The sequence below is a fragment of the Oncorhynchus clarkii genome, chromosome 14, assembly GCF_045791955.1.
Source record: "Oncorhynchus clarkii lewisi isolate Uvic-CL-2024 chromosome 14, UVic_Ocla_1.0, whole genome shotgun sequence".
In the NCBI taxonomy this organism is placed as follows: Eukaryota; Metazoa; Chordata; class Actinopteri; order Salmoniformes; family Salmonidae; genus Oncorhynchus; species Oncorhynchus clarkii.
This window is the reverse complement of record NC_092160.1, coordinates 3,903,226-3,930,000: the sequence shown is the minus strand read 5'-3', so window position 1 is coordinate 3,930,000 and position 26,775 is coordinate 3,903,226. Positions and strand designations below refer to the sequence as shown.

At 39.9% G+C, this 26,775-nt stretch overlaps 1 protein-coding gene across 1 annotated transcript in view; it reads right to left on the bottom strand.

Moving 5' to 3' along the window:
* Positions 1–26,775, bottom strand: part of LOC139365913 (5-hydroxytryptamine receptor 4-like) — a 113,396-nt gene that overhangs the window by 83,737 nt on the left and 2,884 nt on the right. Inside the window, exon 2 of the mRNA XM_071102973.1 lies at positions 1–98. This exon is cut by the window's left edge and continues 16 nt beyond it. Coding sequence (XP_070959074.1) covers positions 1–98 — 98 coding nt within the window. The remainder of the gene's footprint in view (positions 99–26,775) is intronic.

Here is a 26,775-nt window from a genome sequence, read left to right as displayed (position 1 = left end):
TGCAGACAGCTGTCATGACCAGGAGGTTCCCCAGGACACTCATGAGCATCACCAGTGAAAGGAAGCAGATGAGAGCAATCCTCTTCGGCATGCTGTTGCTGTGGTTACGACAGGAGAGAGGACAACCACTCAGTGAATATATCAATAACAAGCCATGAAGTAATAACTGATTGGTAAGTTATTTCCATGTAATAACCTTTCCCGTCCAAGTATGCCTACATTTTAACTGGACAATTGAGTCTTGTGAAAGAACACATTCCCGAATTAGTAAAACATCCCTGACAATATCACCTGTTACAAGAAAACGTTTGTTTTGACACTTACATTTATACAATGAGTTAAAGGAACATATTTCTTCAGATTTGCAGTCGACTGTTAATGATCCAACTAAATGTTACATGATGACTGGGAAACTACAACTGGTTCTGTCACCTTGGTAACATGAATTTGTAGGCAGGCAATGTCCAGACAACACTGCCAAAATCCCAGCTAATGTGTCATGTTTGTGATATTGTCACGACAATGATCTAAAGTCCTTATAAGGATTTGCATCGTTGTGAATGTTTGATATATTCAATACATTACTGTAATCCCCTGATGTTTGTAGTTTTCACACTCCAGATTTTACAGTCAGTCTAAGTATCCACACTAACTCACTACTACATTTGTTGCCCCTGGGAGTTTATACAGTGAATAGTGGAATACATTTATCAACCCAGCTATACTATAATCTTTCTATTTTCATGTCTCAGATCAGTCTTATTTGTTGCCTTCATTATAACCTTTATTTAACTAGGCAAGTCAGTTAAGAACAAATTCTTTTTTTCAATGACGGCCTAGGAACAGTGGGTTAACTGCCTGTTCAGGGGCAGAACGACAGATTTGTACCTCAGCTCGGGGGTTTGAACTTGCAACCTTCCGGTTTCCGCTCTAACCACTAGGCTACGCTGCCGCCCCATATGTTAATTTATTTGACCTAATGTTAACTCAAGTCTAAAATCTAGAGCTACCTCACTTAAAGGTCCAATGCAGCTGTTTTTATCTCAATATTTAATCATTTCTGGGTAACGATAAAGTACCTTACTGTGATTGTTTTCAATTAAAATGGTCAAAAATAAACAAAAATACCTTCTTAGCAAAGAGCAATTTCTCAAGCAAGACATTTTCTAGGACTGTTTGGGCATGGTCTGAGTGGGGAGGGGAAAACTGAAAGCAAGCTGTCATTGGCAGAGAGGTTTGGAACTCTCTTTTTTATTGGTCTATTAACTCATTTACCACCTGGTGTAGTCACTATGCAGGCCAAAACTCCATCGCACCAAAACAGGAAGAAATTCCAGGTGGTCTTTTCAAACAGCTCTTACAGTAAAATGGGCATTATCATAATTTTCACAATGGAATAATACTGTGACAATCTGATAGTGTTGAAAGGAAATATATATATATATATATATATATATATATATATATATATATATATTAAAATCTAGTTTTTGCTTGCACTGGGCCTTTATGAATTTAACTAATCATCAAATTCTTAATGTAGCTACTTCCCAAAACTTCCCACAACATCACAGCAAGTTTAAAAGGACATTTAATTTCTCAAAGATGAAGCATTCATTTGATGTCAGCACCTACAGGTATGTTCTAATCAGAAACACTGTGAGTTCTGACAGTTACTCAGCATCCACCTCCTCTAGCAATTAAACAACATTCACTACACCGAGAGGTGGAGAAAGATGCCAACTCAACATGTAGGATTTGTTGTAAAAATTTGACCTCTCCCTGATGACAATTCACGTTCATGTACTGTAGTCATTTCAATAGTTTTTCTGACATCTAGTTGACATTGATGGCAGACAAATAATACTGCCTTTCTTGTGATAGCTTTGTCATCTATCATCTTCTATCTATATACAGTGCTGTGAAAAACTATTTGCCCCCTTCCTGATTTTTTTTTCTTTCACATTTGTTACAATTAAATGTTTCAGATCATCAAACAAATTGTAATATTACACAAAGATAACCAGAGTAAACACAAAATGCAGGTTTTAAGTGACTATTTATTAAGGGAAAAAAACTATCCGAACCTTCATGGCCCTATGTGACAAAGTAATTGCCCCCCTTTGTTAAATCATGAATTTACTGTGGTTAATCACAGTAAATTGCTGAGTTCAATTCCACTAGCACCACCCAGGTCTGATTACTGCCAGACCTGTTGAATCAAGAAATCCCTTAAATAGAACCTGTCTGACAAAGTGAGGTAGGCCAAAAAATCTCAAAAAGCAAGACATTATGCAGTGATCCAAAGTAATTCATCTATCAGTCTGGAAAGGGTGACAAAGCCATTTCTAAAGCTTTGGGACTCCAGCGAATCATGGTGAGAGCCATTATCCACAAATGGAGAAAATTTGGAACAGTGGTGAACCTTCCCAGGAGTGGCCGGCCTACCAAAATTACCCCAAGAGCGAAGCGACAACTCATCCAAGAGGTCACAAAAGAACCCACAACAACATCTAAAGAACTGCAGGCCTCACTTGCCTCAGTTAAGGTCTGTGTTCATGACTCAACCATAAGAAAGAGACTGGGCAAAAATGGCATCCATGGCAGAGTTTCGAGGCGAAAACCACTTCTGACCAAAAAGAACATAAAGGCTCATCTCACTTTTGGCAAAAAAACATCTTGACGATCCTCAAGACTTTTTGGAAAATATTCTGTGGACTGACGAGACAAAAGTTAAAAGTAACACAGCATTTCAGACAAAGAATGGTGGTGGTAGTGTGATGGTTTGCTGCTTCAGGTCCTGGATGACATGCTGTGATTGATGGATTGGGGCGGCAGGGTAGACTAGTGGTTAGAGCATTTGACTAGTAACTGGAAGGTTGCAAGTTCAAATCCCCGAGCTGACAAGGTACAAATCTGTCGTTCTGCCCCTGAACAGGCAGTTAACCCACTGTTCCTAGGCCGTCATTGAAAATAAGAATTTGTTCTTAACTGACTTGCCTAGTTAAATAAAGGTTAAAAAAAATGGAACCATGAATTCTTCCCTCTACCAAAAAATTCTGAAGAAGCATGTCTGGCCATCAGTTCGTGACCTCAAGCTGAAGCGCACTTGGGTTCTGCAGCAGGACAATGATCCAAAACACACCAGCAAGTCCACCTCTGAATGGCTTATGGCTTAAAAAAACAAAATGAAGGTTTTGGAGTGGCGGTTCATGCTCGAAAACCCTCCAATGAATTAAAACAATTCTGCAAAGAGTGGGCCCAAATTCCTCCACAGCGATGTGAAAGACTCATTGCCAGTTATCGCAAACGCGTGATTGCAGTTGTTGCTGCTGAGGGTGGCACAACCAGTTATTAGGTTTAGGGGGCAATTACTTTGTCGCATAGGGCCATGAAGGTTTGGATAGCTTTTTTCCCTTAATAAATAAAATGATCACTTAAAAACTGCATTTTGTGATTACTTGGGTTATCTTTGTGTAATATTAAAACGTGTTTGATGATCTGAAACATTTAAGTGTGACAAATGTGCAAAAAAATAAGAAATCAGGAAGGGGGCAAATACTTTTTCACAGCACTGTAAGTACTGTTTAGTAAGGCTTTGATTTCCAGTTTAAATGTAGTTCAGATATTGTAACTGCAACTCATTGTAAAGAAGTCCAACTCAAACTCCATCAGATTTTCAGTGATGCAATCTACATGTGTGTGATGACATCTGAAACATTTGACCCTTAGCCGTACAATTGAGCTCTACATAACAGACAATCAGTGAGCAACAGCTCAATCAACACTCCAGCTGCCAAGACAGCTTAGTGAACACACCAGCCCAGTAGTTTCATCTGCTACATGGCTACCATTGAGTAACCTGTCACAATCAACCGCAATATGGTACTTTGCATATTTATTTCTTAGAATCACACCTAAGCCAGAGGCATTACTAATATTCATGACACCATTATTCAGTTTATTTTGGGGAATGCTGCCCCTTTCACAGGCCTATCAAACCACAATCAAGCCCCTTGGCCATGCTGGTGTCCTCCATGCAAATGGTTAATTATAAACAATAGCTATCTGGACATGAAAATGTAATTAGTGGTTCCTCTCAGCAGGAGTGTCCTAACAACCTATTATGTACTCCAGGGCAAAGTGTCTGTCTGTCTGCTCCAAATATTCACTCACTCATCACTACAAAAGTACAGTGTCAAAATGTTGTCAGAGCCACAAAAACAGACTATGCAGAGTGATGTGGAGAAAATTGAGTGCAGTATGTTCTCCTCAATTAGGCTTAAAGGCTGTAAAGTAAAGTGCATTTAAGCGGAGAGTGGTGTATAATAACTGAAATATAACTGAAGTGAACGACTCAAAGCATTAGGGTAAGTGCTTATTTCAACATGAACCAAGCAGAAAGACTGCTAGACAAACTATCAGAAGGTATCACTACCCTGTTTACTCATACCGAGAGATTTCTCAACATGTCAGGAATGATGTCAACGCTAGCTATAAACCAAGCTATATTCCTCTAAAACATTTTTGGTTCATTTTCAGGAGTTTTGTTATCTGTACAAGTCAATAATATCAATCTGGGTGGTCACAGACACTGACAAACAAAAACACACAAAAATTGCAATCTTTTAATCTTAATTCACAATCTTAATTCATGTATTTGTAGCTTTAGTCAATAATAGTTTGACTCAACCCTATATTTATTGTAACACAGAATTTGTTGTTAAAAAAAATCAGTTGAAAGTTGAAACTGCACCCTGGCTGAGGTTTGAATTTAAGTGGCCCCAGGCAGCCTATGTTATTTTAGTCCCAATGATTCTTTTATTTTCAAAGATGGGCCTTTCTATGAGACCACTGCTGCTTATACTTGCCTCTTGTGGCATATTTATGTTCACGCATTGAAGTGATGGAGAATGATTCAGACAAGTGTTGTTCTTATCGTTATCTTTACCTCTTGTCAAACTGATTTTTCCAGGCAGAAATCATTTAGGAGGGGAGAAAACAATGAATTGCGTTGAAGTACAATCTGGTTGAAAAGTATCAAGCACTCCAGAGCAAATGTATCAAAATGTATGGGTTCGGACTTTGGAGAGGTATATTGATTGCTATGCCGTTTTCTAGATGAAAATATTAAACCTCTGGCTCATGAAAAAAAAAACAAGGTTAAGAACTTAAATGAGAGATTCGGTCAAAACATTTGATAGAAAAAAAAGCTTATGGACAGAGGTTACAATAGGTCGGCAGAAAGCTTTTAATAAGAGTTTATTCAAATGTGATGTTTATTTGCTTAGTGTTACGATTGCAAATGTCAAGTCAGCAAGATACGTTTTATTTCCTTATGTCATCACTTCATACAGGTGAAAGAGAGAGTTCTACCTAGGCCTAGGAAACAGTCCCATAACATCACTGCTTGTTCAGCTTTCAAGCCATGGCAGCCAAGCAGGTATCTTCAGAAATACAGCATAATCTATGACTTGAGATACTTGAAATTAGCCCTCAAAGTTAAAAGTTAGATTTTACATAAATTACTAGAAGTGATCCAAATGAGATTCATGCCAGTCTCTGTTATTATGGATGTTTAAACGTTCTGGACAGGACTTCAAGTCTACATCCCAAATATTCCCTACATAGTGCACTACTTTTCACCATTTGAGATGCATGCAAATTTGATTCATATTTCTTCATACAGATGCAACAAAAGGGCAGGACACAGGACAAGACCATAGGCATACAATTATAAATCATTTTCCACTCTGTTAACTTGTTCTAGTCCTCTTTTCTCTAAAGACAGTTGACAAAGAGCCTATTCAGGTCACAGAGCTTCTGGCCCCCCATACGGCCACATGAAACGGCATGGCAGAGGCGATGCGACAAGGCTGTTTTCCTCTCTGCTAAGTGTGGCAAGCATGGTGGTTAAAACTAATGAACCGTGACTGAGATAATCAACCTCTTGTACATCGTCATGCCAGACACTAAAACTAGCTACAGATGTAGGATTTTAATTTGAGCCAGTTTGTTACAGCAGGAAAATAATCCTGCCGCAAGAGGAAATGTGAATTATTCTGTGGATTATAATTCATGGAAATTTTTTTGTAGGGGTTGATAGATTTTTCGTTAGGGCAATCAAGGAAATTACAAACTTTAGAAGCCTTTTTAATAAACCTGGAACACACTACAAGTTTGCATTTCCTGCCGTGCAGGAAAATTCTGAGCAGTAAAAGAGTGATCAAATGAAGATCCTACATCTGTAGCTGTCTCACAGACAGACTGGTAGATAAGCATGGACAGAGTCTGTCAAACTAGATCTGATCCCTACTTTCTGTGAGAAGAATGTGACTGACTACGCAATTAGATATTTGTTGTGACAAGAGCACTTTGGCAATTGTGTCTAGAGAGAAAAAGCTGTATACTGTAATATAGATCTATACTGTATGTCAGTAATCTGCATCTGTATAACACAAATGACAAAAAAAATGCTAAAGCTTTTGAAAGATGTAAATGTTAACGATGAGCATAATTCAAGGACCATAATAATTCAGAGGAACATCATTTGTAAGAAAATACCCTCATTATGAGTATTTAAACACCGAGCTAAACTAAATAGGCTAGGTAAATTGAAATGACCGTCACCAATCCTATACAACGTAATACATTTATTACCTCGCAATAATCAATCATTTATTTGCCTTATCCTGTTTGTGGCACAGCTTGTAATAGAAAGGAAATCTGTAAATGGCTTCCACCTGGGGCGGGATTTCATTGCTCCTCATTTAAACTGTCTTTGAATGTGACTTCCTTGAGTCCCAGTCGATAAAGGTCCTTTAGGGTGAAACTGAATTAACACTGAAGCTGAAAAGATGATTTTTTCATTTTCCATTTTCTGTCTTGTATTGTTTTCTTCTTTTTTTTCAGAAAGAATTACCAACTGAATTCAGACTATGCCCCACTATTCCATTTCACATCAACTGTATACTCACTGCACACGGTCAATTTGTTCACATTAGATACTGTACATGCACACTTCACATTGCTGATGTTTTGCCAAACATATCGGCACTGTGTCAAACTACGCATCACCTCTTCTGTAACCAATATAAATGAGAACGATGGTGATGATGATGACTGACCATAATGTTGATGACCATTCCTCAGCGATATCATCCAGTTTCATAAGTAGCAGCAGTGAAAGCAGCAGCATGCAATAGAGCAGGGCTTTATGATGGCATAATTGACAGAGGTAATATGTCAGTGGGTGGACTGTGTCAGAGATACATTCTTATATCCCGTCTATGCTTGACATTCTTGTGAAATCACACCTATGATGACCACCGTCAAAGACCCGTATGAATTGCCTTTCGACATTGCATGTTTGACATTGTGAATCACAATAATTTAGCGACACTCTTAGGGAAAAAAAGCTTCTTCATTTTTTCCTAAGGGATAACCCTTTTTGGTTCCAGGTAGAACCCTTTTGTGGTGAAAAAAGGTTACACTTAGAACCTTTTCGTGGTGAAAGGGTTCCACGTAGAGACTCATATTACTGAAAGGGTTCCAGTTATTTTCAGAGGTTCCTTCTATGGGGACAATTGAAGAACCCTTTATGGCTCAAAGGTAGCACCTTCTTTTCTAAGAGGTTACTTTACTAACCGAACGATGCAAGAAAGACCTCACCAATCCAAAGCTGTACCTGCACCTGTCTTTTTACAGGTACTATCCACATACATTCTGCCTCTATATCTGGCACCCAGTCTGCAGCTCAACATCATGAACAAGACAGAAATCTGTCTTGCCTACTAGTTACTAACACTAAATACTGTGTAATAATCGTACTACATACAATTTAGAATGTACTGTTTAGTAAAAATGAACGCAGTACATTTACAACAAAAAAACACATGACAAATTTGCACTTTCACATGTCAGATCCCGACACATTTTCACATGTGAGGGGAATAACATATTTTCACCTCACGTAAATTGCGGTTTCACATGTTTAAAAAAATCACACATGAAAATCAAATGTGCAGGTTCACATGTAAGAAAGCCTATTGGGGGAAGGTCACGACCTGGCAGTGTGGTGCCAGGACAACAACCTCTCCCTCAACATCAGCAAGACAAAGGAGCTGATCGTGTACTACAGGAAACGGAGGGCCATGCACGCCCCCCATCCACATCTAGTGGAGCGGGTCGAGAGCATCAAGATCCTTGGTGTCCACATCACTAAGGAATTAACATGGTCCACACACACCAACATAGTCGTGAAGAAGTCACAACAATGCCTCTTTCCCCTCACAAGGCTTAAAAGATTTGGCATGGGGCATCAGATCCTCAAAGAGTTCTACAGCTGCACCATCGAGAGCATCTTGAATGGCTGCATCACCACTTGGTTTGGCAATTGCTCGGCATCCAGATGCGATACAAAGGGTAGTGCGTTCGACCCAGTACATCACTGGGGCCGAGCTCCCTGCCATCCAGGACCTTGATACCAGGCGATGTCAGAGGAAGGCCCTAAAACTTGTCAAAGACTCCAGCCACCCAAGTCATGGCCTGTTCTCTTTGCTACCGCACGGCAAGTGGTACCGATGCACCAAGTCTGGAACCAACAGGACCCTGAACATATTCAACCCCCAAGCCATAAGTTAACCAAATAGCTAAATAGTTAACCAAATAGCTACCTGGACTATCTGCATTGACCCACCTACGTTGCTGCTACTGTTTATTATCTATTCTTTTGCCGAGTCATTTTATCCCTACCTATACTGTATTTCTCTACCTCAGTTAGCTCGCACCTCTGCACATCAACTCGGTACTGGTACCATGTGTATATAGTCAACTTATCGTTACTCATTGTGTATTTATTCTTTGAGTTATAATTCTTTCTATAATTGCTCTATTTTTCTCTCTGTGTTGTTGGGGCCTGTAAGTAAGCATTTCACTGTTAGTCTACACCTATTGTTTATGACGCATGTGACAAATAACATTTGATTTGATTTAGAGCTAGTGAGTCATTTTCTCCTAGAGATGGGCCAGATATGCCATGTCTAAGACAAGGGATACCTTTCTGTTGCTTGGATACGTCTTCACCTTGGCAAAGGGCAGACAGAGGAAAAATAGCATCTTCCATTTGTCCTTTTAAAATTGGATAATGTGGTAAGTGGTTGCCTCGATCAAAAGGTTCAAGCATATCATGAAATGGAACCTGAACTGGGTGTGTTGTCCCCACTGACCTGTCCTAGACTGTGGAACTCAGACTCCTGACTGACTATACATGTACCTGGCCTCTAACGACAGACCATATTAAATTAAAAGACTCAGAGATGTTATCTGGCTAAAATAAACCCTTTCTCTTTGGCTTTTCACAAACCTGCTAATGGACTAGTAACTACTACTAGCATTGGACTAGTAACCGAAAGGTTGCAAGTTCATATCCTCGAGCTGACAAGGTACAAATCTGTCATTCTGCCCCTGAACAGGCAGTTAACCCACTGTTCCTAGGCCGTCATTGAAAATAAGAATTTGTTCTTAACTGACTTGCCTAGTTAAATAAAAAAAAATAAAAAAACATTTCTGCAGTTTGACAGGGTTTTCATCCCCCCAGGGCCAGGAGATTTTGTCGTTTTTAAAACCATGAGACCTGATTTGGAAAGACTGGTCCCATCATCGCCCTTATAAAACCTTTTTACAACTAATGAATCACTGTCATACCTTATAGGGTCCAGAGGTTTTCTGGTTAGGTTAACGGATAGGGAAAAACTCAGGGCACCAGGGGTAAAAAATCCCCCCCCCCCCCCACTCTGGGACCTATGGTGCCACCAGTCTGCTAGCAGTTGTCAGTTATAGTCAGGCATGTGGATGATCAGGGCCTTATTCAGGAATGTTTCTTGGGCTACTTTGATGTGTCAACTGGGCGAGATGTGAACTCTGTGTTTAACTTCACGGATAAACTTTTTCAAACCATAAGATGGCGCAGCTGTAATGGAATGTATCTGCTCTTTTGTATTTCCAGCTAAGTCCCCTCCTGTTCCCTGATTAAGAGGTGATGACTAGCTAGTCCACTCTACTACCATTGTCAACTCTGTCCTGACATAAACTGAAGCCACGTCTCATGTGCCCGCTCATCCACTGGCACATTGAATGTTTCCTCTCCAAGCACTGTGAGTACCCCTATCAATTTTCTTTCATTACTCTATGTAGAGTCAATCACATACACAAACACGACTCCATTATTACACATCAATGATTTTATTCCTTGCTTGGACTAACTCATTCTTAGCTCTTTGGTCCAACTGTGTAGTGTGTTATGTTATTGTTTTTTGTCTTCCCAGACAAATCCTGTCCTGCACTGCAGTCAAGCCTCTGAACATCTGATCTTATGCCTCATGCCCTCATTCAATCACTGCTGTGATCCCTTCCAAACACTGTGTAAGTAGCCCTCTCATTCCCATTCCTCATAATATTGTACTACAAATGTCTTTATTAAATGCTTTAGGTTAAAATAATTACTCTTCTGACGATTTTTGAAACACACTTTGACATCTCCGTTCGTTTAGCGCCTATGCCGTAGGTCTCCCACCTTCCTCGGTATTTCAAGTCTCCAGCCTCCACTGATACTGACCCACCATTGAAACCCATTTTTAAATGTCCCCCATGTATGGTTTTTAAAAGACCTCAAATGTGAGAGACGTTGTGGTTAAATCTGATTACCCACCGGTTGCTTTTCATTTTGTACAAGATGGACATCCTATTAGTTCTCTGAGATACATTGGAATAGAAATGGTCAAGATGTCACGCAGGGGAGGGGACATTGAGAGGAAACTTCTTCAAAGGGAATCTTCCTGGCTCGACAGGCTCAACACACTGTCAACTCTTTGCCTTAACGAGGAGTTTGACTTGAAACCGTTTTTATAGTTTTATTATGTACAAATTGTGTTTTAAAAAAAATCCCAATTGAATATTGTATGTGTATGTATATTACTGTAAATGTGTATCACATTCCTTGTGTATGATCATATATTGGATACATTGAATGTTAATATTGTGAACCTATATTGTACATGTTTTACCTCCTGTTTCAGGAAGTGATGTCACTGAATATAGGACCTTCCACCCCCACCCGGGATATGGATGCCTGATGAAGACCTAGGGGTCAAAACATTATTATAAATAAATATCACCTGGGAGCATGAGCAGCAGTGTGCAGCGGTTTCCTTTCTGTTTTTCACTATTATTCTACAATGTAGAAAATAGTAAAAATAAAGAAAAACTCTTGAATGAGTAGGTGTGTCCAAACTTTTGACTGGTACTGTAGATAATTGCATATATTTACAGCTTTGTTCAGCAGTGCACAACACAAATTATACTATAGAACTGATTTGATTACGTTTAATTAGCAACAGCCATTCCAACAATTAATTGTATTCCTTACGTTTCATTTGTAACCTGTTTCAAGAAGCTAGGCATGTCACTACTTCACAGGAGAGGCATTTGGATGTTCTTTAAAAAAAACATTTTTTATATCAAAATGTGTTTTTTGGTCCAGAATTCCTTCTAGAACATGTGAACTTTCATGTGCTTTAATAATAAAGGTGTATGCCATCTGTAAATATAAATACAATTGTTAAATTACGAGCCTAGTTGGTTTAGCCACGGAAAAATACATGAACTTTCCCGCTAGCCATGATTGGCTGAGATAATGGATGTGCTGGACATGCCCGAGAGATGAGTTTAGATTGGTCTGCCATATAGCACGCTTCTGTCTATAACATGAGCTGCTCAGTATGTGTGGATAATCCTTTTTACCGCTGATTTTTTTTAAGATATCATGAAGAACTGAAAAGGTGTTGCATTGCTGCCCTGAAGTTATTAGCACTATCGACACAGATCAGTGGGGAAAAGTTGTGATGGACTACTTTCTGGAGGACAATCATGCCGTGCTGACATTCTCTGGCTCTGAAAATGAGTCAGACGATACCGAAATCCCTAATTTAGATAAAAACATTTTTATTGAACCAGATATTGTAGACTTCTGAAGACCGTGATGGGAGAAGAAATGGCAATCAACAGTGTTGTTGTCACGGAAGAAGTTGACCGAGTTTTGAAATCAGTGGAATGCCCAATTGAAGCAGAGAGATGATTGTCAAATGCGTAGAAAGTCAAAAAGAGAACACAGGAGGCTGTTGTATAAAACACCCGTCTCCGGATTGCATCTTCAAACTAAGGGCAACCATGATATCCGTGACAGAGGGAGAAGTGTTCCTCCATGTATATGGGTAAGAGTCTAACAACATTTTCAGATATTATACATTTCTAATTTTGTCAGAAAGTCATTTTCATTGCAAGTGAAAGCGTGCTGTTAGCTAGTCTATCTAGCTAATGTTAGCTGGCTGGCTCGCTAGCTAAAGTTACGTGTATGATCTGTGTAGTAATATTATTTGTATCTCAGAAACCATTTGCATTGCTAGTTATAGACCAATGCTAACTAGCTAGCTAACATTGAACCTAGTTGGTTAGCTTTATCTACCTGCAGATTCATGCATGGTCCATGTTAGTATGAGTAGGGGTTATGGTTGATTGGTTAGCTAGACAGCTATCTAGCTTTGTGTCTTAACAAAATACTCCACTATGCAAGTAACCAGTTCACTGTGTCGTTTACACCTTCTGCATCCTGTGCATGTGACAAATAAACATAGCTTTTATTTGGCATAGTGTGTATTTACCATAGACGGTAATGTGAAGAACAACATGACCTGCGCCAAAGTCGGATTAGGATATAAACCAAGGACTAGTTCAAGTGTATTTTTCATACTACTTTTTGCTTCTACTTTCACCACTTCTAGTCTTGAAAACTTTGGCTGTTTACTACACTACTGTATTCACTCTGTTTAGCACATGGCCTCACACGTGAATCCTTAAAGAGATGGGTGTGACTAAGGCTTAAGAGGGTGTGAACGATGCTGAAAGGGTGTAGACAAAGAGATCTCCAGTAGGTGTACCAAATCATTCACAGGCAATTTTCTCAAAAGAGGGGTTACAAATTTATCAACTTTCCTATTGTTCCTCAACTGCAGTGTGTGGTATACAATTGTCTAGTTTTTTTCCAGTGTAAAAAAATATTATTTCAAATTTTGCTACATAAGACCGAATCCCAGTGGTGGGTCGCATTTGATCAAAAATGAATTAAAGAAGCAATCTGCAGTTGCTACATACATTTTTGGACTTGTAAATGTATGATATTTACCCATTGATTCTTGAATAATATAACTTGAGCTTAGTTCAACTGTCCTACCCCGTCAGAACCCAAAATGTAAGCTTGTTTTACTCTAATGTTTGCAAACAAAGTAAATGTAAACAAACACTATAGCCTGAAAACATGGTTAAAACTATAATTTTGAAATCATGAAGGGTCAGTCCTTGCATCCATAGCTCTTAACTGTGTCGTTTTATTAAATGAGTGACCTTTCTGTCCCTTTGCTATTTTAAGTAGAAATTGTTCATTTTAAAAGTTTGTTATATTAAAATGAAGTGCACTTTAATGTAGACCACATGGTCAATTCAATAAATTTGATATTTTGTGTGAATAAAGATGGCTAAAGTGCCACATTTCTACATTTTAACACACGTAATCCCAACATTTATTCAAGTTTTCACTCTCATTGTAAATCCCTAGTTATTTTGTTGATTATTATTTATTTCACGTGATTATTGATTTATTTGAATTGGTGAAAAAAACCTGTCCCTCATTTTATGGCCAACCCTGTTATGTGAACTGAACTCTCATTTTAATATGGTGAACCTATTCCCTTTGAAGCATTGAACATCTAATAGTTAAATCCATGTAAAAGCAGGTGAGCTGGTTCTACTCTTCTTTGGCATTTTCTATGGTTTTATGGTGGAAAACTGAGCTGGTCAAGCTTAACACTTCAACCCTCTTACCCGTAGATTGACAGGCTAGAAATGATTTAACAATTTCAATTTCTAAGTGAAACTTGTATTCAATTTCCACTACCTGTTGCACACACAAGCTTCAATTTCCCCTGTCACAAGGTAATTTATGGATTATTTAAGAAGTCGTCAACCCTGTTACAGTCAACCCCGTTACTTTATTTGGCACTTAATAGGCACTTACTATGGACAATTTTTTATTTAATCTCGAGATGGGATAATATTTTATTTTATTAAGTTTGAACATGTGCTCTTTGTGACATAATGTTAAAATGAATGACCCAACTACTGTACTGAAGGGAACTACTGTAGCTATCTAGTACATTTTCTAGCAACTTCAGTGGATGTTGATCACATTTCTACAGGCAAATCATTTATCCGCTGTGCGCCGTGGCACACACCTTCCACGTTGTGCATTATATTCCACAGAACGCATGGTTATCCTTTACTTATCTGAGTGAGTGTCACCAGAGCGACCACATTGAACATGCATGTATGATGGCCGCCCTATGTATGTGGCTGCAAGAAATGACTCTGGAGGGATATCATAAATGTCATAAATGACTAAATAGAAATGATCGGGAAAAAAACATGAATAATTATCAAACAAACCTGCTTTTGCATAATCTATAAAAGGGCTGACCCAAATGGGGACGATGTTTGGTTTGGCCTGCCCAAAGAAAACACACCCCAAAAAATTGTAATCGAGTGAATGTCCATGCCTAGTTCACAGAAACGCGGTTACATGAGTAACCTCCGATAGCGGTTGGAACAAGCAGAGTGGTTTCTGTTATCTTCCTACAAATTTGGCTCTAGCTTTTGAACAGTTGGAGCTTTTCAGCTATTATTTGACTTTACAATCCTCACCAGCCACGCAGGAGGCGTTTTGAAGGGATGGTGACAAAACCGCAATTCAAAATATATTTTAAAAACTTTCCACTATCTTTCTCATGCTTTTCAGTGACTTACTACTGCAAATAGAAATTGTTAAACCTTTCCCATATTGAAATGATTTGAAACATTTTCAAGTTATTAGCCTTAGAGGTCAGACACACCACGAAAACGGATGTCTGATAGGTACTTAGCACAGTAGGAGACCGGTCCTTCTCTTGCTAAGACACCGTCTATTGAAAACCGTCCTGGTACGGACAAACTGGACGTTTCTACATGTAGCGTCGCTCTGCGCGTTGGTGGCCGACAACTTGACTTTGAACCAAACAGAGAGCACGGTCCTCCATGTTGGGGAGCCAGTGGCAACAAAAAACAAAAAAAGAACGCACTTTTCCCAGTGTAATCCACCCCCTTATCATTGTTCTAGCTAAAACAATAAAGCTGCATAATAAAACAAAGTATAATACTTCTACATCTAGGAAAGGAGTGCTTTTTTGATAATGTGCACTGGCTCATTAGTTAGTTAGCTTGCTAACTGAGCCAGGCAGTCACACACACTTCATATGAAACAAATGGGGATTATAAGTGCAGCAAAATGCACACAACGCTAACTTTTTGAGGATCTGGGGACCCATGACAAATCTTTTGTCTCCGGATGGGGAAAAGGTGTTGTTGTGCCCTCTTCACAACTGTCTTGTTGGGTTTGGACCATGATAGTTCGTTGGTGATGTGGACGCCAAGGAACTTGAAACTCTCAACCCACTCCACTACAGCCAAGTCGATGTTAATGGGGGCCTGTTCCGCCCAACTTTTACTGTAGTCCACGATGAGCTCCTTTGTCTTGCTCACATTGAGGGATAAGTTGTTAGCCAGGTCTCTGACCTCCCTATGGGCTGTCTCATCATTGTCGGTGATCAGGCCTACCACTGTTGTGTCATCAGTAAACTTAATGGTGTTGGAAGTCTTGTTTGGCCACGCAGTCGTGGGTGAATAGTGAGTACAGGATGGGACTAAGCAAGCACCCCTGTGGGGCCCCAGTGTTGAGGATCAGCGTGGCAGACGTGCGTTTGCCTACCCATAGCAACTTGGTTGCAGTTTCTGTGCCAACATGGTGACATTTTTAATACGGGTCATCAGAATGTGTTGTTAGATGTCAGTTATATGATTACAACTTGATTCATGTTTGAAGTGTGGTTTTATGATTAATTACTAAAAAGGCCTGTGTTTAAAGACCCCTATTTTTTTATATTTCTAAATAGATAATGTACAGCATATTTGCTCGGCCCGCATCTCACCACTCAGATTATATTTTGGCCCATCAAGCTCAAAGGTTTGAGCAGTCATAAACTATACATAAAATTAGAATGCATGATTGCATGCTTGCATGATTTATATAAGTAATAAACCTAGACGGCATACTATTGTTTGGCAGCGGTCCAATATAATGCAATAATGTGCCTCTGGTGATACTCTTCTTTTTTCCTATCAATCCAGCACATGAGAAACTCTCTCTGTCACATTGCAGGAGTTATTGACTCTGAACCGGACTTTTGTTTACAAAGAGCTGTGTTTGACCTCTACACAGCGTCATTCAGATGACCCATACATGAACTCCCACTCTAATGGCAATAGAGGTAGGCGACAGAGCAAGCTCACCGCATTCAACAGCTCATTCAATTCATTGGCTGGATCTTAGTAATAAAATATGATATGACAGGATGAGACCTCTACACAGCGTCATTCAGATGACCCATACATGAACTCCCACTCTAATGGCAATAGAGGTAGGCGACAGAGCAAGCTCACCGCATTCAACAGCTCATTCAATTCATTGGCTGGATCTTAGTAATAAAATATGATATGACAGGATGAGACTTCATAAGCATACAGTTCTTGGTTCAAATCACATTTTCTTGGTCACATACACATGGTTAGCAAATGTTAATGTGAGTGTAGCAAAATGTTTGTGCTTCTAGTTCCGACAGAGCAGTAATATCTAACAAGTAATCTCACAAATTCACAATGACTACCTTATACACACAAATGTAAAGGGATGAATAAGAATATGTACATATAAATACATGGATGAGCGATGGCCGTGTGGCATAGGCAAGATGCAGTAGATGGTATCGAATACTGTATATACATATGAAATGAGTAATGCAGGATATGTAGACATTATTAAAGTGGAGTTATTTAAAGTGACTAGTGATACCTTTATTAAATCCATTTACTAAATGTATTAAAGTGGCAAGAGATTTGAGTCTGTATGTTGGCAGCAGCCTCTCTATGTTAGTGATGGCTGTTTAACAGTCTGATGGCCTTGAGATAGAAGCTGTTTTTCAGTCTCTCGGTCCAAGCTTTGATGCACCAGTACTGACCTCGCCTTCTGGATGATAGCGTCGTGAAAAGGCAGTGGCTTGGGTGGCTGCTGTCCTTGATTATCTTTTTGGCCTCCTGTGACATCGGGTGCTGTAGGTGTTCTGGAGGGCAGTTAGTTTGCCCCCGGTGATGCGTTGTGCAGACCGCACTACCCTCTGGAGAGCCTTGAGGTTGTGGGCGGAGCAGTTGCCGTAGATTGTGCATCTGAAAAAGGTTTGAGTGTTTTAGGTGACAAGCCAAATTTCTTCAGCCTCCTGAGGTTGAAGAGATGCTGTTAGGCTACGCCGTTGCGCCTTCTTCACCACACTGTCTGTGTGGACCTTTTCAGTTTGTCTGTGATGAACTTTCCCCACCTTCTCCACTACTTTCCCGTCGATGTGGATGGGGGAGGGGTGCTCCCTCTGTTGTTTCCTGAAGTCCACGATCATCTCCTTTTTTATTGACGTTGAGTGAGAGGTTATTTTCCTGACACCACACTCCAAGGGCTCTCGCCTCCTCCCTGTAGGCCGTCTCGTCATCCCTGTTGAGGAAATGAAACACTGGGTTTCCTTTACTGATGTCCTGTGTTTGTATCTTTCACAATCATTGTCTCATATACTGTATGTACAGTGTGGAGTCTCCTACCCGGAAACCATAAGACAAATAAACTACCATAAACTGTTATGACCCCGTGCAGCTTACTCATGAATTGCACAAGAAATACAGAGTTCAAAAAGTGTTCTTCGGCTGTCCCCATAGCATAATTATTTTAGGTTCCATGTAGAACACTCTGTGTAAAATGTTCTACATGAAACTCAAAAGGGTTCTATCTGGAGTCAAAAAGGCTTTTTCAAAGGGTTATCCTATGGGAACAGTCGAATAACCCTATTAGGTTCTAGATAGCACCTTTTTTTCTAAGAGTCTGCCTATAGAATTACTAGAAAACAGTTACGAGTACTACTATGCACAGATGTCGGATTTTAATATCACCCATTTCATTGCGGTAGGAAAATTGTGCAGCAAGGATATCTCAAAATGGAAACATCTGACACGAATAACAGGTAAACAAGTAACGGAATCAAGCTCCTCAGTACCTGAATTAAAATTGAAGTCGACACCGACCAGAATAATTAACCTACGGAATGGGGTCCTCCTCTCGCATGTTGCTTGGTTTGCTGCTTCATTGTTGTGGACATGACAAGTTTGCATGCATGATATCATACAGGCTACGATTTTCATTTACAGCTAAATCAGCTATTTTACTGACTGTTTAAGAATAGTGGCGTTTCATTGCGAAGCTAATATAGCATTAGAGCCGCTGTATTTTTCGAATGAGTAGGCTTGCATTGTGATACAGTCATACAAATATGACACCCGTGCATATGATTCAATTATATGTTCAAGTTAACATGGTTTCATATTCGTTAATAATATTGAAAGGTGATATGATACAATCTACTGTAACTAGATTAGACTGCCTAGGCTACGTCTTCCTAATGTAAGCTAAATACAATGGATACAAAATATATACATGCATGTGATGAAGGATAACATGTCCAATATAATTATATGCAGTAAATGCATATCATATATACAGTGCCTTGCGAAAGTATTCGGCCCCCTTGAACTTTGCGACCTTTTGCCACATTTCAGGCTTCAAACATAAAGATATAAAACTGTATTTTTTTGTGAAGAATCAACAACAAGTGGGACACAATCATGAAGTGGAACGACGTTTATTGGATATTTCAAACTTTTTTAACAAATCAAAAACTGAAAAATTGGGCGTGCAAAATTATTCAGCCCCCTTAAGTTAATACTTTGTAGCGCCACCTTTTGCTGCGATTACAGCTCTAAGTCGCTTGGGGTATGTCTCTATCAGTTTTGCACATCGAGAGACTGACATTTTTTCCCATTCCTCCTTGCAAAACAGCTCGAGCTCAGTGAGGTTGGATGGAGAGCATTTGTGAACAGCAGTTTTCAGTTCTTTCCACAGATTCTCGATTGGATTCAGGTCTGGACTTTGACTTGGCCATTCTAACACCTGGATATGTTTATTTTTGAACCATTCCATTGTAGATTTTGCTTTATGTTTTGGATCATTGTCTTGTTGGAAGACAAATCTCCGTCCCAGTCTCAGGTCTTTTGCAGACTCCATCAGGCTTTCTTCCAGAATGGTCCTGTATTTGGCTCCATCCACCTTCCCATCAATTTTAACCATCTTCCCTGTCCCTGCTGAAGAAAAGCAGGCCCAAACCATGATGCTGCCACCACCATGTTTGACAGTGGGGATGGTGTGTTCAGCTGTGTTGCTTTTACGCCAAACATAACGTTTTGCATTGTTGCCAAAAAGTTCAATTTTGGTTTCATCTGACCAGAGCACCATCTTCCACATGTTTGGTGTGTCTCCCAGGTGGCTTGTGGCAAACTTTAAACGACACTTTTTATGGATATCTTTAAGAAATGGCTGTCTTCTTGCCACTCTTCCATAAAGGCCAGATTTGTGCAATATACAACTGATTGTTGTCCTATGGACAGAGTCTCCCACCTCAGCTGTAGATCTCTGCAGTTCATCCAGAGTTATCATGGCCCTCTTGGCTGCATCTCTGATCAGTCTTCTCCTTGTATGAGCTGAAAGTTTAGAGGGACGGCCAGGTCTTGGTAGATTTGCAGTGGTCTGATACTCCTTCCATTTCAATATTATCGCTTGCACAGTGCTCCTTGGGATGTTTAAAGCTTGGGAAATCTTTTTGTATCCAAATCCGGCTTTAAACTTCTTCACAACAGTATCTCGGACCTGCCTGGTGTGTTCCTTGTTCTTCATGATGCTCTCTGCGCTTTTAACGGACCTCTGAGACTATCACAGTGCAGGGGCATTTATACGGAGACTTGATTACACACAGGTGGATTGTATTGATCATCATTAGTCATTTAGGTCAACATTGGATCATTCAGAGATCCTCACTGAACTTCTGCAGAGAGTTTGCTGCACTGAAAGTAAAGGGGCTGAATAATTTTGCACGCCCAATTTTTCAGTTTTTGATTTGTTAAAAAAGTTTGAAATATCCAATAAATGTCGTTCCACTTCATGATTGTGTCCCACTTGTTGTTGATTCTTCACAAAAAAATACAGTTTTATATCTTTATGTTTGAAGCCTGAAATGTGGCAAAAGGTCGCAAAGTTCAAGGGGGCCGAATACTTTCGCAAGGCACTGTATATATATATACACACACACACACACACGTCAAAATGTTGGACACACCTACTCACTCCATGATTTTCCTGATTGACTGACCTTCATCTCTTATTTGAGACAGGAGTTTACAGTTGTTGTTTTTTCAGCCCTTCACTAACACCTAATTGGGGTCTAAATTGAATCCCCTGGGACAGATATCGTATTTCAGAATGAGCTTTATGAATTACAATGTCCTGACAAATCTGCATGATAAATAATATCATGGGTGAATCTATTTCTAACATTGTGAGGTTGGCACACTCCTAAATAATATCCTGGGATATGTTGATTGTCCTGTTGGCTGGGAGGTTCACAATAAGTTCCTTACATCTGCAGGGTGGAATATCATTCAACCTGGAGTAAGTAAAAACAAAGGGGGAGACATTAACCCCACTGCTCAAATTGTTGCTGAAGTCACAACTGCCTTTAAATGTGCAATCGTTTTATTAACAGTTTTGTATATTTTTTAGGCTTGATTAAGTTGTTTACAGTAAGAGTAGAATAAGAGCCTCTAATTTTAACCAGTAACACCAACCCCAATGGTGCAACACAATAGGGGAAGGGAAAGTAGCAGATAAAGTTAGCTAACGTTAGCTAGGTAAACAGACACTGCATGCTAGCAAAACAGACTCAACAGAATGCATAATAACTTGGCTGGCGAGCAAGCCTAGAATGAACAGAACACAGCTGGCTGAATTTCCTACGTTTTTCATCAGAAGTTGTTAAAATGTCTTACTTCCAAACGAGTCGTGCAGGACTGTTTTTCTCCTGCCAAGCCAATACAATGGAGTGAAACGTGATGAGGTGCCACTTTAGTCTCTGGAAACTCTGGTCTTCACAATTGACACATTGCTGAATATACGATTAGTTAGTTTAGGTCATCTCTAAAACAGCCGATTAGCAGGATGAGATCGCCTTCTGGCTAGCTATCGTGTCCGATGTATTAGCTAGCTTGGCAATGGGCTGATAATCACCAGTTACTTAACATTTTAATTCACAATTTATCTGAAAGTAATTTCTTGAAAATGTTATCATTTGGTGAATAAATAAATGTTATACTTACATTTTGTGGATTTCTGGAAAACGTTCTCCCAAGCGGGGACTTCTGTCCGTCGTCAATTATTTTTTGCTGCGCTGCAAGGTGTTATGGAATAGCCTCCCGGCGATGGATACATGGGATTGGGACATGCCAATTTTGAAGTCTTGCCTGGAAATTCTGCCTCAAAAGGTAGCAACCTTATTATTGCCAGCTGGTCTTGTTAAACCACCGATACATGCTAAATTAACCTGCACAGCTGATCTTAATTGCACCCATTATTGGTCACCTCATTACAGCTCCCTGAAAGATGCTACGTTCGCCCTCTGGTTGGTGTTGTCATCGCAACAACTTAGTCATATTTGAACAGACTAAGGGTGATTTATCTATTTGACAACCATTCCGTACAAAATAAGTAAACGATTTCCTCGTTTACCACGCCAAATCTACCTTGGCAATTTACCCGATACTTTGTATGGATGGAAACTAGTGTTTTGTGTAGCCTACTGACTGTTATTATTTTATTTGTTTCCTATTTATGTTATCCAAAAGTGTCTGGTATGATGCTTTCCTATCAGGACTGGGTGTAACATAACCGTGACTGTCCATATGAAACGTGTAACTACTTGAAGTCAATTGGGGGACTGAGTTATTTGTGCCAGAAGTGCATGGGCCAGAATGGTATCCACACGGTTGGCCTAACGTAAACTCACGCCATTCCGTACAAATGTGCGAGGCTACAAAGAAAACTAATGGGACTGTAGTGACTGTGTTGATTTCAAAATCAGGGGTTTGAACTACTTTTCTATTCAAGCGTTGATCGACATGGTAATGGCTCTATAGTATTGGAGAAAAGTTGAATAAACTGACCCTCCGTTACATCGTGACGTGTCATGTCGTAACGTACAGCACGCATAAAGAAACTATTTCTGTCTTACAATCTCTCTCCACCAGGTGTAGCACTTCTCTCATCGTTTAAAAACAAGAAATGGACAGTGACGGGGAAAGAGGGGGATACCTAGTCATTTTTTCCGTCATCATTGCATTCGATCGTCATTCTCAAAGCCGCTGTTTACTTCTAAGATCACTTTAGCACTGCCCTAAAAGCCCGATTCAAATTCGACACAAACCTTCAAATAGGTATGTAATGACACATTATATAAACGCTATATAGTGTTTTATTTAAATTTTAGAGGCGATAAGGTGATAAGTTGGACAGATCGAGTGAAAAAAAGCAATTTTTCCACACAACATCTCTCCTTCTCACTATCACGCATTAGTTTCACTTCCCCACCCGCCATTTTTAAAAAGACCCGAAGGGGGCTCATTGCCTTGTTGAATTATGCAGAAACGGGGCAGTGTTTAGGTCATGTAATTGATTTTGTTGGAAAGGGGAGAAATTGTGCTTTACAATGGTATTGACATTACAGTTGATCTGGAAGCATTACGTTTTTGAGGCGCTAAAATAAGGTTAATTGTACGGACCAAGGCGATGTACAAAAGTGAGTTTACGTTATATGTGCATGCTGATTGTAGCAGCCCTAACCACTAGACCACCCCACGCCACAATTAAACAACATTTTTAGTTAATTAGTAATCTTAGGATATACTAGACACTTGTGTGGCGTAGCCTAGTAGAGACCAATATCTCTCTTGTTTTATTAAGCTATATAAAACGATGGTTGTTGATGTAACGGTTTTCTTTAGGTGAAGGAGAGTCGGACCAAAATGCAGCGTTGTGATGATTCATGTTTGTTTAATAAAGGAAAAACTATACATGAATAAACTACAAACCTAAACTGAAAACCTAAACAGTCCTATCTGGTGCAAACACAGAGACAGGAACAATCACCCACGAAACACTCAAAGAATATGGCTGCCTAAATATGGTTCCCAATCAGAGACAACGATAAACACCTGCCTCTGATTGAGAACCACTCCAGACAGCCATAGACTTACCTAGAAAACCCCTCTAAGCCACAAACCCAATACCTAACAAAACCCCAGGACAAAACACACCACATACAAAAACCCATGTCACACCCTGGCCTAACCAAAATAATAAAGAAAACACAAAATACTAAGACCAGGGCGTGACAGTTGATGTGTATGGCTGCATTTCAGATACATTTTTGTACATTTGAATGTTGCAGTAATAGGACCTAGGCCTTGCATTTGAGTGAGCGAGAGAGAACATCATTTTGATAGAAAGCCATCCCAATGAGCACACATGGAGAGAAAGATAACTGCTCATTTTCAGCCAGTGATGAGGCTCATTTGAATTTCCTGATGCATCTACAAAATTCTCTCCAACAAATAGTGATTATTAAGTTACGTTAAGATCCGTCATCTGTATATGAACAATTCAGCAATATGTTGTCCTAATGTGTGTCCTAACTTCAACAAAGACAATGAATTAAATTAATTCTAATTATTTCTGAGGTACACGTAATGTCAGTGGATACAATGAAAAAGCTGACAAAGAAAGCATTGTGTCCTCCAGAAATAATCAAGACAGTTAGTACAGTATTAGCAGGACATACTGCCAGGAGATAGAGATACTGTATCAGCAAGCAATTATCCACCCCTAATCTTTCACATTTATTACCTTACAAATAATCCCACCTCCAGGTGTGACAACCCGACCTGTTAAATCTCAATCATCTGCACACAGGGAAGTCACAGTGCTGGTAAGACTGGCACTAGTGTGTGGCTCTATCCACAATATCATTCAAGGTCACTGAGAAATACAGTCAGACTTTATCGCACAGCTGCAGACCAGTGAGGCTGAATCAAAGCACTCTGGAATGAAATCCCTGCATTAAAACATGCAGCAGACCATGGCTTCATTTTAGGTAGCCCTTTACACTTGTACCTAGGGTGAAAATGGCAGATTTGGGCACTGATAAATGCCTAAATTGGAATGCAGTGGCTGTACATTAACATGCCATACATGACGTGAGAGCTCTGGCTGCGCTCCATAGCCCTGTATGGGTTTTGAGTGACGGCCTTTCTGAACTTGAGCACCGCACAGGACAGGAAGTTGCCCCCTCGTGCTAATTGGGCAACTTTTGCAAAAAACAAATGTGGACTGAGGGAGTGAAATGCTGTAAACGGTGGGCACTCCATTCTATGTGCACCAAAATGACGATATGTTTCCTTTAATTGCATTGTAAAGGCCTAACATTGTAATATCGTATTTTATAACTTAACTAGTCGTGTTGGAAATAGAATAAGCTTTCAAATAATGCACACCTGACCCAGATTGCGATTTCTAATGGAGCGTTTTAAGATTGTGTAAACAACAACAGTAATGTTTGATGCAGGGCTGTGTGGCAAACAAAACAACTACAAGTGTGCTTGCTCAAGTTCCTCAACGGCACAGCATAAGTAGGAGAGATCAAAAAGTATATTATAGTTGAAGACTTCTTTGAGTCAAAAAAGTGCGCTGAAATTACTTAGGAACTGTGCACACTTTGGAGAGGTGCACTTGTGCACTTGTGCACTTGGAGACACCAGTTAGTTCTCTCACTCAATTCTTTTTTTGTTTTATGTGCACCTACCCCACATTTTTCAAGAATTTTCTTATCATGTTAGTGAATGTATCCAGAGTATTTCAGATTTCGTTACCAACAAATGTGGCGAAAAGTTCAGTAAATGTAAAATGCACACAACAGTGTAATGTTTGGATTCAGTCTTGTGTCAGGTGAACTGTTGTACATATAGAGAAGATGGCTGCCGTTTTACGGCCCCCTAACCAATTGTGCTATTGTGTGTGTTTTTGTTGTGTTATTTGCTAATTGATTTGTACATAATGTTTCTGCCACCGTCTCTTACGACTGAAAAGAGCTTCTAAATATTAGGACATTACTCACTTTGTATTCGAGGAAGATTTTTTCTTTAATGAGTCGGACGCAAAGGATTTACTTCAGACACCTGACAAGGCCCTCATCCCCATAATTCGCAGGAGAAAGAGACAGAGATATTTGGGACGTAAGTCGGGGGTGCCTTGTAAGGATCCGACGGTGAGTAGGTAATCTGCCTTTACCATCGATCCTATTAGCCAACATACAATCATTGGATAATAAAATAGACGAACTATCACGTATATTCTACCAACGGGACATTAAAAACTGTAATATCTTATGTTTCACCGAGTCGTGGCTGAAAGACAACATGAATAACATACAGCTGGTGGGTTTTAAGCTGTATCGGCAGGATAGGACAGCCGCCTCTGGTAAGACAAGGGGTGTCGGTCTATGTATATTTGTAAACAACAGCTGATGCACAAAATCTAATGAAGTCTTGAGGTTTTGCTCGCCTAATGCAAAGTATCTCATGATACGCTGTAGACCACACTATTTATCAAGAGAGTTTTCATCTATATTCTTCGTAGCCGTCTATTTACCACCACAAACCAATGCTGGCACTAAGACCGCAATCAATGAGCTGTATACGGCCATAAGCAAACAGGAAAATATTGATCAAGAGGAGGCCCTCCTAGTGGCCGGGGACTTTAATGCAAGCAAACTTAAATTGGTTTTCTACCAGCATGTTAAATGTGCAACCCGAGGAAAAAAAACTCGAGACCACCTTTACTCCAAACACAGAGAGCCATACAATGCTCTCCCTCACCCTCCATTTGTCAAATCTGACCATAATTCTATCCTCCTGATTCCTGCTTACAAGCAAAAACTAAAGCAGGAAGCACCAGTGACTTTGTCAATAAAATGTGGTCAGATGAAGCAGATGCTAAGCTACAGGACTGTTTTGCTAGCACAGACTGGAAAATGTTCTGTTATTGATGAGTCCACCATCACAGTCACTGGCTTCATCAATACGTGCATCGATAATGTCGTCCCCACAGTGACTGTATGTACATACCCCAAACAGAAGCCATGGATTACAGGCAACATCTGCACTGAGCTAAAGGGTAGAGCTGCCGCTTTCAAGAAGCGGGACTCTAACCCGGAAGCTTATAAGAAATTCCGCTATGCCCTCCGTAGAACCATCAAACAGGCAAATTGTCAATACAGGACTAAGATTGAATCGTACTACACTGGCTCCAACACTCGTCGGATGTGGCAGGGCTTGCAAACTATTACAGACTTCAAAGGGAAGCACAGCCACGAGCTGCCCAGTGACACGAGCCTACCAGAAGAGCAAAATTACTTCTATGCTCGCTTTGTGGCAAGCAACACTGAAACATGCATGAGAGCATGAGCTGTTCTGGACAACTGTGTAGTCACGCTCTCCGTAGCCGATGTGAGTAAAACCTTTAAACAGGTCAACAATCACAAGGCCGCAGGG